At 58.2% G+C, this 10,870-nt stretch overlaps 1 protein-coding gene across 1 annotated transcript; it reads left to right on the top strand.

Moving 5' to 3' along the window:
- Positions 1-408: 408 nt before the first annotated feature.
- On the top strand, positions 409-8,061 carry GIPR (gastric inhibitory polypeptide receptor). Its single transcript, XM_042918623.1, has 13 exons — positions 409-532; positions 923-1,022; positions 1,463-1,570; positions 1,986-2,089; positions 2,785-2,888; positions 3,085-3,229; positions 3,931-4,090; positions 4,300-4,360; positions 4,697-4,766; positions 4,885-4,973; positions 5,069-5,207; positions 7,228-7,269; positions 7,367-8,061. Exons 1-13 carry the CDS (start codon positions 458-460, stop codon positions 7,571-7,573), a joined length of 1,404 nt encoding a protein of 467 aa, XP_042774557.1. The 5' UTR covers positions 409-457; the 3' UTR covers positions 7,574-8,061.
- Positions 8,062-10,870: the final 2,809 nt, after the last annotated feature.

The raw sequence follows: 10,870 nt of genomic DNA, 5'->3' as shown, positions 1-10,870 counted from the left end.
AGTGGGAACTCCGAGGGTCCTTTCAAGCCCCGTGCCTGACGATTTCTGTGACCTCTTCTCCGAGGCAGTCCCCAGGTTTCCCAGAGTCTCTAGGTCTAGACTCCGGGTGACATTAGCGCTTCCGCCCTGTCGAAGCAGCTCTAAGGCAACCGCGCCCTCAGCAAACACCCCCCTTCCACCGCCGCTGCCCCAGCAACACTTGGGGGCGGGCCTGGGGATCACGTGTCGGATCTCGGCCTCGCCCCCTCGCCCCCACCCCTTCCGTCGTCACTCGTGGGAGCGGAGTGGGGGGCGCTGCCTCCCAGTCTGCAAGTTTGAGTCCCAGAACCGATGGCGCTGGGGCCGGAGGGGAGGGCGGAGGCTCCTGACTCTACCCCCTGACCCTGCAGGCCCCTGACTGCCCCTACGTGATCAGACCCTTGGTCCCCCTCTCCCCCCATGCCCCACCGTCCTCACGATGCTGAACGGTCCGCCTTGGCACCTGCTTCTACCGCTACTCTGGTCGTGGGGGCCGCTGCTCCGGAGGGCGGAGGTGAGGACCCGAGGAGCCACAGGAGTTCAAGCCTGGGAGGGCGGTCTGGGGACGGTTTTAAGTCTTCCCCCACTGCAGAGAGAGTTTTAAGGCTGCCCCGCCTGTCCAGATTCAAGTTGTTTCCCCCTCAAATTCCCCTGATGATTTCCAGCCACTCTTTCCCCTAGTTTTCCTGGCGGTTTTCAGCCCTGCCCCCACCCCCACCCCCAACTTCCCGGCCTAGGCACCCCCGAAGACTTAGAAGAGGTTTCTAAGCCACCCAAGACTCCCGGACAAAACAGGGCAGCCTCTTCAGGTCCCCGCAGGGTGTTTTTGGCCCACACGAACCGCGCTGCCTGGGAGGGGGGGTCGGTCGTGGGGGGGGGGGTCCTCCCTCCTCTCTTTCCATAGACAGGCTCTGTGGGGCAGACGGCGGGGGAGCTGTACCAGCGCTGGGAACGGTACCGTAGAGAGTGCCAGGAGACGCTGGAGGCCGTGGACCCCCCAGCAGGTGTGACTGGAGGCGGGAACTGAGGGCAGGGGGAGGACCAGGGCTGAGAGGCGGGCGCTTGAGGCGGGGCTAGGACTGGGGGGCGGGGCCTGAAGGAAGGCTGGGGTCGAGGTGGGCTGGGTCGCAGAGGCCTGGGTGATGCTTGGCCTCGGCGGGAAGCATCTAGACCTCAGTGCTTGGAGAGACTCGGGCGTAGCTCGTTTGAGTGGGAGCCGCCCGAGAAGCAACTTGAAGTGGGCGGGGGTTGGGGCGGGGCTGAATCCGGTGGGTGGAGCCTAAAGTGGCCCGCGAAGGGGCGGGGCCTGGGGCCCGGTGGGAGGGGCCGTGGCAGACCGCTCCGGGTGGGCGGGGGTAGGGCAGAGCTTGTTCGTGGAAGGCGGAGAAGCCTTGCGCTGGGTCCAGCCGGTCCACCCGACGCCTGGCCCCCACGCCCACCCCAGGCCTCGCCTGTAACGGGTCCTTCGATATGTACGTCTGCTGGGACTACGCTGCACCCAACGCCACCGCCCGTGCGTCCTGCCCCTGGTACCTGCCCTGGCACAGCCACGGTGAGGTGCCCCCTGGACCCCGCACCCCCCCCAACAAAAATAGATCCTAACCCTGCCCCAGACACCACTCACCCAAATCTCGCCTACGCTTGATCTCCTGCTCCTTTCTGTCCGGCTGGGTGTCTCCTTCTGCCTGACCAAGCTCTGTCTCTGTATCTCTCTGAGAGCCCCTGGGTTCTTATTTTCTCTCCTTTTCCTTTTCCTTTTCCTTTTCCTTTTCCTTTTCCTTTTCCTGAGTCTGTCTTTGGGCGTCTTGATCTGCCTCTCCTAACCAGCTATGTGGCCTACAGCAATTTATTTAACCTCTTTATGCCTCAACTTCCTCATCTGTAAAATGGGGTTGATAATAGTACTCTTGTCTTTGTTTCTCTCTCTCTTTCTCTGTGCCTCTGACACCCTCCTTTGTTTTTGACAGTGGCTACAGGCTTTGTCCTCCGCCATTGTGGCAGTGATGGCCAATGGGGACCTTGGAGGGACCATTCTCAGTGTGAGGACCCAGAGAAGAATGGAGCCTTTCAGGTAAAGAGCGGTGAGGGATTCAGGTTAGGATGTGCAGGGAGAGATGAAAAGACAGCTGTCTCGGGTAGAGCCTGAAACCCCTTGTACTGTTGAAGATAGAAACCCAACTTAAACTTGCACGATGGAGAAAGAAAGAGAAATGTATATTGGCTTCTGTGATTGAAAAGCATTAGGCCACAGTTTCAGGCACAGCTGGATCTAGGCGCTCAAATGCTGTTGTTGGAAATCTCTCTGTCTCTCACTACACCATGACTTTGTTTTTCTCTGTGCTGGTCTCATCTTTTCTGTGGGGTGAAAAGTGTGGTCCCCATTAACGAACACCAGGCTCACATCCCACCAACCAAGCAAGACGGTGGGGAGACTGCATTTTGCTCTCCATAGCTCTAACGAAATGTCCCAGGACTGACACTTATTGGCCTGTTGTGAGTCGCGTCCGCCCGGCACACTGTGTAAGGGTGTGTCTGTGTGTGCAGGGGGTTACATAGAATGCTCTGATTGGCTGGCTGGTCACGTGCTCAGCCCTGGACTGAGGGGCGGAGTCAGCCCCACCCAAAGAGGGTAGATGGATCCCCAAGGGAAAATTGGGAAGCTGGGCGGGAACAAAAAGCAGGGCCCCTTTCTGGCCCTGGGGGAAGCACTGAACTCTGTCCCTGTGTCCCCCTGTCCTCCTGCACCCCACCCCCACCCCGGCTTAGGATCAACGGCTGATTTTGGAGCGGCTGCAGGTCATGTACACCGTGGGCTACTCCGTGTCCCTGGCCACACTGCTGCTGGCCCTGCTCATCTTGAGTTTCTTCAGGTGGGACCTCCAGCCCTGAGCGGCAGCGGCAGACGCTGGGCCTCAGTTTGCCCAGTAAGATGGGGTGGTCAGTCTCCACGACCAACAGGCATCCAACAAGCGGTTCTGTGGGAAGGGTTGGGAGGTGACTTAAGGGGTTCTCTGGGGCCACGGACAGGTCTCCAGGGGTCCCCAGCCTGCCTCCTATCTCCCCTAGGCGGTTGCGCTGCACTCGAAACTACATCCACATCAACCTGTTCACGTCTTTCATGCTGCGGGCGGCGGCCATCCTCACTCGAGACCGTTTGCTACCTCCTCCTGGCCCCTACCCTGGGGACCAAGCCCCTGTCCTGTGGAAACCGGTGAGCGTCGTCCCGCTCTTCTCAAATTGGGGTTCTGCCTCCTCAGCGTCCTCCATCGTTGGCCCCCTCACCTCCTGTATGGGACTTTTCCATTCCCTTTCTCTCATTATCTCACCCCTCCCGGGACTTGTCCACCAAGGAGAGAGTCCCCTTGCTGGAGGCGGGGCGTGGCAGGATGGGAGAAATTAACTGGGCGAGCGGGGGTGGGGGGGGTGGGGCGGGATTCGGTAACACACCAATTTGTTGCTGAGAGACAAAGGTGGGAGAGGCTAAGGGTCTGGGGGCCCGGGTGAGAAAAACTTTGTGGTCGCGAGATGGGCCATACCACTAGTTAAGAAGCCATGGGGTGGGAGAGCCCATGTGCTGGTGGGACCAGGGGGATGGGATGGGAGAAACCTTTGGATAGGGCAAGTAGTTAAGTTCAATTTTTAGGAGGTGGGGTGTGAGAGGCCATATTTGGGGGAGGGAGGATTGGGGAGGGACTCTGATAAGCAAGATGGGTGATACCAAGTGTCAAAGAGGTTAAGCGTGGCATAGCTCGCACAGGGGAAGAGAGCAGATGAGGGAAATCGACCACGGGCTCCATCCGCTGGCGGTGCAGAGAGGGAGGTGAATGCTTGATGGCGGGAGATGGAGGAGGAAGGCTTGGGGCCCCCCTGGAGGCCTTGACTGCCCCCTCCCCCGGTCTGGCCACTCCCTAGGCCCTAGCTGCCTGCCGCACGGCCCAGATCGTGACCCAGTACTGCGTGGGCGCCAACTACACGTGGCTGCTGGTGGAGGGGGTCTACCTACACAGTCTCCTGGTGCTTGTGGGAGGTCCCGAGGGGGGCCACTTCCGCTGCTACGTGTTCCTCGGCTGGGGTGAGCCCCGACCCTGTCCCCTGCCCAGCCCAGCGCGTCTCCACTCTCCCGATTACCCCGCTGGTCTACCTCAGGGGGTCTCCTCCCCTCTCTGGGTTTTTGCCTCCCCACCCCGGCGGGGGAAATTCCGCGGGTCTTGGGCCTGGCGGGGCCCGTGCGCGCGCTGACGGCTGCGGCGGGGTGGGGGGCGGGGGTCGGGGTCTGCACAGGGGCCCCCGCGCTTTTCGTCATTCCCTGGGTGATCGTCAGGTACCTGTACGAGAACACGCAGTGAGTCTTGGGGTCTGGGGTGGGGCCTGGGAGGTGGGCGGAGCTTTGAGGGACGCGGGCGGGTTGTGATGGAAACGCGGGGAGGTTCGGATGGCACGTCGGGGCTGGGAGGGAAAGGGGCTTGGTGGGATCTAAAGGAACGGGGAGCTAGGAAAGGTTGTGTGCTGGAACGGGGTGGGGGGGGGGCGGAATAAGGGCGGGGCCTGGATCGTAGAGGGCGGGGCTTTAAAGGAACGTGGGTGTGGCGTTAAGGAAAGTGGGCGGAGCTGGCGAAAGGGTGTGCGTGATCCCGAGGGTCCTGGGGTTTTCTCTTAGCTCTACTCCCTCTCCCACCAGGTGCTGGGAGCGGAACGAAGTCAAGGCCATTTGGTGGATCATACGCACCCCTATCCTCGTGACTATCTCGGTAAGGCCGACCCTGCCTCCTCCGGGCCATCCTCTGGAATTCCCCACCCTGGGAAACTGGGCGCCTCCTGTCCCCCGGGACGGGATGCGGTTGGCTCAGCCTCTGTCTCTCCCTGCAGATTAATTTTCTCATCTTTATTCGCATCCTTGGCATCCTCGTGTCCAAACTGAGGACGCGACAGATGCGCTGCCCGGACTACCGGCTGAGGTGAGGCAGGGTGGCCGGGGACGGAGGGAAAGGGGCGGGGCGCGAGAGGGAGGAGGACCTGGGGCTGCGGGACCACTGCCACCCTCCGCCAACAGGCTGGCTCGCTCCACGCTGACGCTGGTGCCCCTGCTGGGCGTCCATGAGGTGGTGTTTGCTCCCGTGACAGAGGAACAGGCCCGGGGTGCCCTGCGCTTCGCCAAGCTCGGCTTTGAGATCTTCCTCAGCTCGTTCCAGGTGCTAAGGCGGGGTGCAGGGGGTACACCCTTCGGCCTGGGGCCCTCCTCCCCAGAAGGGGCGGTGGGGGGGGGGGCTACAATCGTCCACCGATGCAGCCACTGAATGCAGTGTGGACACATGAACACGTTCCTCCATTCTGTGCAGGGTACTGAGCTAGCTCTGTCCTGAGCTGGGGAGGCAGCCGGGATGGGGACAGTAGACCAGGTGGCTTAGCAGTACTGCCTCCTGGGGAAGATGGAGGGCTTTGCAGCTGCACAGGGGCTCCCAGGGCTTCCCACCTCCATGGCCTTCACCTAGAGTCTGAGCTAGGGTGGGGGTTAGATGAGGTGCCTGGGGCTCAAAATGTAAGGAGGCACTCACTCCAGAATTTAGGGCTAACCCTGCCTGCACTTGTTCTGCCCCAGTAGCCACCTGCTTTTCCTTGTTGGGCCTCAGTTTTCTCATCTCTAAGTGGGAACAATACGAATCTCACCTCACAAGGCCGTTCCTTCATTCAATTCAGCAAAAACCTATTGAACGCTTACCGGGTCCCAAGCCATCTTCCAGGCTTACTATGGGGATACGGCCAGGAACCGAGTGGTTCCTACCCTCTAGTGGGAGAGACAGATGCTAAACATGCCATAGGAGAAAAATCTACCGAATGTCAGATGGGGAGACGTGCCCTGAGGGAAATAGAGGGGCAGACAATATATGGGGTTATAGACAGGGGGCCAGGGAAGGCCTCGCTGAGAAGACATACGTTGGAGGCGAGGGAACGAGCCAGGCAGATATTTGGGGAAGATGTTCCAGGAAGAGAAACATGAAGTGCAAGACCCCTGACGTGGGCGAGAGTACCTTTCATGATGGAAGAAGGCCAACATGCCTGAAGCGGTGGGAGCCAGAGGAAGCAAGGGGGAGATAGCCCAGAGAGGCGAGGTACCCGGGCAGTGAGTACCTTGGCTTTTCCTTGAGTGGGTGGGGAGCCAGCGGAGAGGGATGTGATCAGAGTTAGAGTTTATTTTAAAAAATTATTTATTTATTTAGAATAAAAAGTTTTTAATGTTTATTTCGGAGAGCGCGCGCCAGGGGGGAGGGGTAGAGAAAAAGGGACACAGAACCCGAAGCAGGCTCTGAGCTCCGAGCTGTCAGCACGGAGTCCATAGCGGGGCTCGAACTCACAAACTGCGAGATCATGACCTGAGCCGAAGTCAGGTGCCCAACCGACTGAGCCACCCAGGCGCCCCTTAAAAAAATCTTTTTTAATTTAATTTTTTTTTTTTTTTTTTTTTTTTTTAGGAGAGAGTGAGAGAGCTAGTGGGGGAAGGGCAGACAGAGAGAGAGAGAGGGAGACAGAGGTTCCAAAGCGGGCTCTGTGCTCACAGCAGGGCTCGAACTGAAACTGTGAGATCATGACCTGAGCTGAAGTCAGATGCTTAACCGACTGAGCCGCCCAGGCGCTCCAGAATTGGATTTTAATGGGATCATGGGAATTAATGAGATTTATATCTTAATAACAAATGATTGATTTGTTAATCAAGTAATTTATTCGCAGTTATGCATAGTTTGGATCTTAAGTTTATATGTAGAATGTATGTATTTATAGAAATAGATAAGTGTCAAGTAAAACTAATTTACTAACAACACGTAATATGATATTTCAACACGAGGGGCCAGGAACCAGAGCTTCTTGCATATTTGTTACCTCAGTTCTCACAATCACCACTCTATTATAATTACCCCCACTTTCCAGATGGAGAAACTGAGGCACAGAGGGGGTAAGTACTGGCCTAAGTGGGTCGGAAAGTGGCCAAGCAGGGTATCCTATCTAGGCGGCGGTCCCCCTGTTCTCAACCTGATCGTTCAGCAAACAGGAGAGGGCGGAAGGCGTTCCAGTGCCGGGAGAAAGTGACTGAAATAGTCTAGGACCAGGGTGGCGGCAGCCGAGGTGGTTTGGGACCTGCTAAGGGTCCGAGCCCTTGAGGGGGTATCTGCCATCCGGCCCCCACTCTCGATTGACCCCCGCGCCTCCTTCCGGCAGGGCTTCCTCGTCGGCGTGGTCTACTGCTTTATCAACAAGGAGGTAGGGAGGGACAGCCCCGGCTCGCCGCCCGCGCCCTCTGGTGGCCGCGCAGGGAACGGCGCGCCCGGGGCCGCCTCTGAGCGACGTTCCGTTGCAGGTGCGGGCGGAGATCCGCCGCTGCTGGCATCGCTGTCGCCTGCGCCACAGCCTCGGTGAGGAGCGGCGCCAGCCACCGGAGCGCGCCTCCAGGACCCCGCCGTCGGGCTCAGGCCCCCGCCCGGTCGCCACTGACCGCACCCCGTCCTTGGGGACCCTCCCAGGGCCTAGGAATGAGGCCAGCCGGGGCTTGGAAAGTCACTGCTAGGCAGCGGTCCATTCGAGTTAGCACGTATTTATTGAGCGCCTGCTGTGTACCAGGTCCAGTGTGGAGGGCACTGGGGAAATTGGGGTGGGGGTGGGAGGGGGGAAACAGAAGAAAAGGTCCCTGTTGCAGCTCACCAATGAGTGGGGGAAACAGCAAAGACAGAAAGAACATCAAGTGACACATTCGTTGTGGAATGGCCCATGAAGAAAAATGAAAAGGGAGCCTAAGGTGAGCCAGGAGGATCTCTGTCTCTGAGGTGACACTTAGGCCATACCTGCAAGAGGTGAAGGAGACCACTTTGGGAAGAAAATTCTAGGCAGAAGCAACAGCATCTGCAAAGGCCTCGAGGCAGGAAAGAGCTTGGGGGACAGGTGGCCTGCGTGGCTGGAGTGAGATGAGTCAGGGCCCAACCGATGGGGAGAGAGAAGTGGGCAAGATCTGGAGTTTTCTTCCAGGGGCATTGAAGATTCCTAGCAGGAGTGTCTCATGGGCTAATTTTTTTTTTTTTTAATGTTTGTTTTGAAAGAGTGAGAGAGAGAGAATCCCAAGCAGGGTCCTCGCTATCAGCGTTGAGCCCCACGCAGGGGATCCCAAGAACCATGAGATCGTGACCTGAGCCGAAATCAAGAGTCGGATGCTTAACCGACTGAGCCACCCAGGCACCCCTGATGGGCTAATGTTTTAAGCAGATCCTCTGTCCGCCATGTGAGGGAACCGATTATTAGGGGCAGGAGTGGCCACTGCAGAGGGGGGGTGAAGTGGTCAGACTCCGGCGCTATTTTAAAGGTAGCACTGAGGACTTGCTAATGTGTGGCACGCAGGACGTGCAGCCAGAAGTCCAGGAAGACTCCTAAGTTTTGGATGGTGGAGAGGAAAGAGATAGGGAGATGGGGAGTTCAGGGTGGGGAGAATCAAGAGTGCCTTTTGGTCACGTCAGGCTGGGAAAAAGGACCTGGGGCTCACAGGAGGGGAGATAGAAATACAAACGGGGGTAGAATGCTGGGCCAGAAGGGACTTGGCCTGTAGGCTAAATATGGGCCATTAAAGGCAGGCCTCGGAGCCGAACCCAGGACCACTGTCGGCTGGGGGTGCGGACGCACATCCCCACCCTCCTGGGCGGCCCCTGGGAACTGGGAGAATTAGGGGGAAGCCGACAGCCTGTGTCCGGACCACCTGTACCCACACTAGACTCTCCCTCCTAAATCCGCCCCTGGCTCACATCTGCGCTTAGATTCAGTTAGTAGCTGGGTGTTTGCCTTGGGGTCCGCAGCCCCCTGGACAGATGTGCCCCGTTGCTGCCGGAGTCCTTCAAGCATGTGGTCCCGCTGGGACCCCCCCCCGTGGGCGTTGGGGGATGCTCTGAAGCAGGGACCTTGTAAATAAAGCATGAGAAATGAGGCTGGCTGCGTGGCCGGGTAACTTCTGGAGGGTAGCACTGCTCTTCAGCCACGTGCTGCCACGAGAACACAGACGCTACGCTGCCACCGTCCCCCGTGCCTAGGAGAAACCCCTACTGGGAATGTTCTGTGATCTCCCGATACGCAACTCTCTGCCGTGCGTACAATTAAAATTGCGTGTGTGTGCCAAACATTTTCTGAGGGCTGCTTCTCTGAACAATGGCGTCGGAATGGCAAGACTGCAGAAACCAGCCTGGTTCAAACTTAGTTTGGGTACTTTCTAGCCGTATGACTTGGGAAAAATTCCCAGCCTCTCTGTGCCTCAGCTTCTACTTCTGGAAAGCGGGTACAATGATGGCACCTACAATCTAGGTTGCCCGAGACTCTGGCAAGTTACTCTTAGGATGCTCCCTGGTGCAGGGGGCATGCTTTTCCTGCAATCTCTGCTTTCGCTTTCACCCAATGAAGGAAGGGGTGATTAGAAACCATTTGGGCAGGGGCGGGTGAAGGGGTGAGGAAATTCAGACTGATGCCAAGCAGGGTGCCTGAGGCAGGAGCCTTTGCTGCCAGCCCTCGAGGCAGGGAAACAACTTCCCACTTCCTGGGGAGAAGTCACCAAGAAGGGGGAGGCAGGGCAGGGATCTGAAGCCAGGACTGGGATTCCAGAGCCTGTGCTTTCCCAGCTGCTGCACAAGAATCGAATGCTTGCAGGGGTGGAGAGGGGGCGGGGGGTGGGGGTGGGGGCGGTGGGAGGAGTATCTCCTGCAGCAGCACCACTGCTCCCACGTTAGATAACGTGGCTCCATCATTTCCTGAGTGACCCTGGGCAAGTCACTTACCCTCTCTGGGCCTCAGCTGTCTCATCTATAAAATGGGATGGCTCTAGTATCTACTCACCAGACGAGTGTTCCAATTAGATGTGGACCACTCAGTAAATGTGCACCTCTATAACCTTACGGCTGTCGCTTTGTGTCACGCCTTCTCCTGTTACGGGGTCCCTCGCTGTCACTAATGGACTCCTGGAATAACTCAGGATGTGCCTTCCACAGCTCAGGGCATCAGACATCTCATTTTGTCCTCATTCTGACCCGAGGCCTGCCGACTCCCGACCGACCGAGCGTTTGGCCCCATCTGGAGAACGGAGTGAAAGACGCAGGCAGAGACAGAACAGAGACACGGGTGGGGGAGAGCACAACGTGTGCGCATCACCCCAAGACAGGGATCTTCCTTATCCCCCTCCCCACAATAAGTGAGCCTCCCACCCTGCCTTCCCACCTCTATCGCTCTACGCCCTGCCCTACGCCCTACTACATTAGTCAGAAAATTTCACCCGAGGGCAGAGGGCAATTGCCCTACTACATTAGTCAGAAAATTTCACCCGAGGGCAGAGGGCAGAGGGCAATTAAGTTGTAATTCGAGGGCAGCAGAGCTCAGGGTTGAGCCCCAGGCTCTGGAGCAGGGTGGGTTTGAATGCCAGCTTCCCGGCTTCCCGGCTGGGTACCTCCGGGGAAGTGCTCACCTCTCTGTACCTCTCAGTTCCCTCCTCTGGAGACGGAGGCCAGAATTAACAGCGCCTGCTCACAGCGGCGGACAGGAAGGCTGAGCGGCACAGGGGCCGGGGCCTGGCACCCTAACAGTTTGGCAGTTGTCAGCTGCGGTCGCTGTCAATATTTGGGTACCGACTGCTACAACGGTACCTTCTCCTCCTCTCGGGGAGGGCAGGTCGGGGCTCTCCTGGGTACTGCTGGGTCCCCAGCATGGCAACACAGGCCTGGCACAGGGGAGGCACTTGGGGGACTGTTTCCTGACTGAACAAATGGAAAAAAAGACTGAAAGAAATCCTGAGTTAGACCCCAACTTACTGAGAGAGGGGTAGAGGAAGCGAAGAGCCAGATGCGAT

Source organism: Panthera leo, chromosome E2 (genome assembly GCF_018350215.1).
Source record: "Panthera leo isolate Ple1 chromosome E2, P.leo_Ple1_pat1.1, whole genome shotgun sequence".
In the NCBI taxonomy this organism is placed as follows: domain Eukaryota; kingdom Metazoa; phylum Chordata; class Mammalia; order Carnivora; family Felidae; genus Panthera; species Panthera leo.
This window is presented reverse-complemented; position numbering and strand designations above follow the sequence as displayed.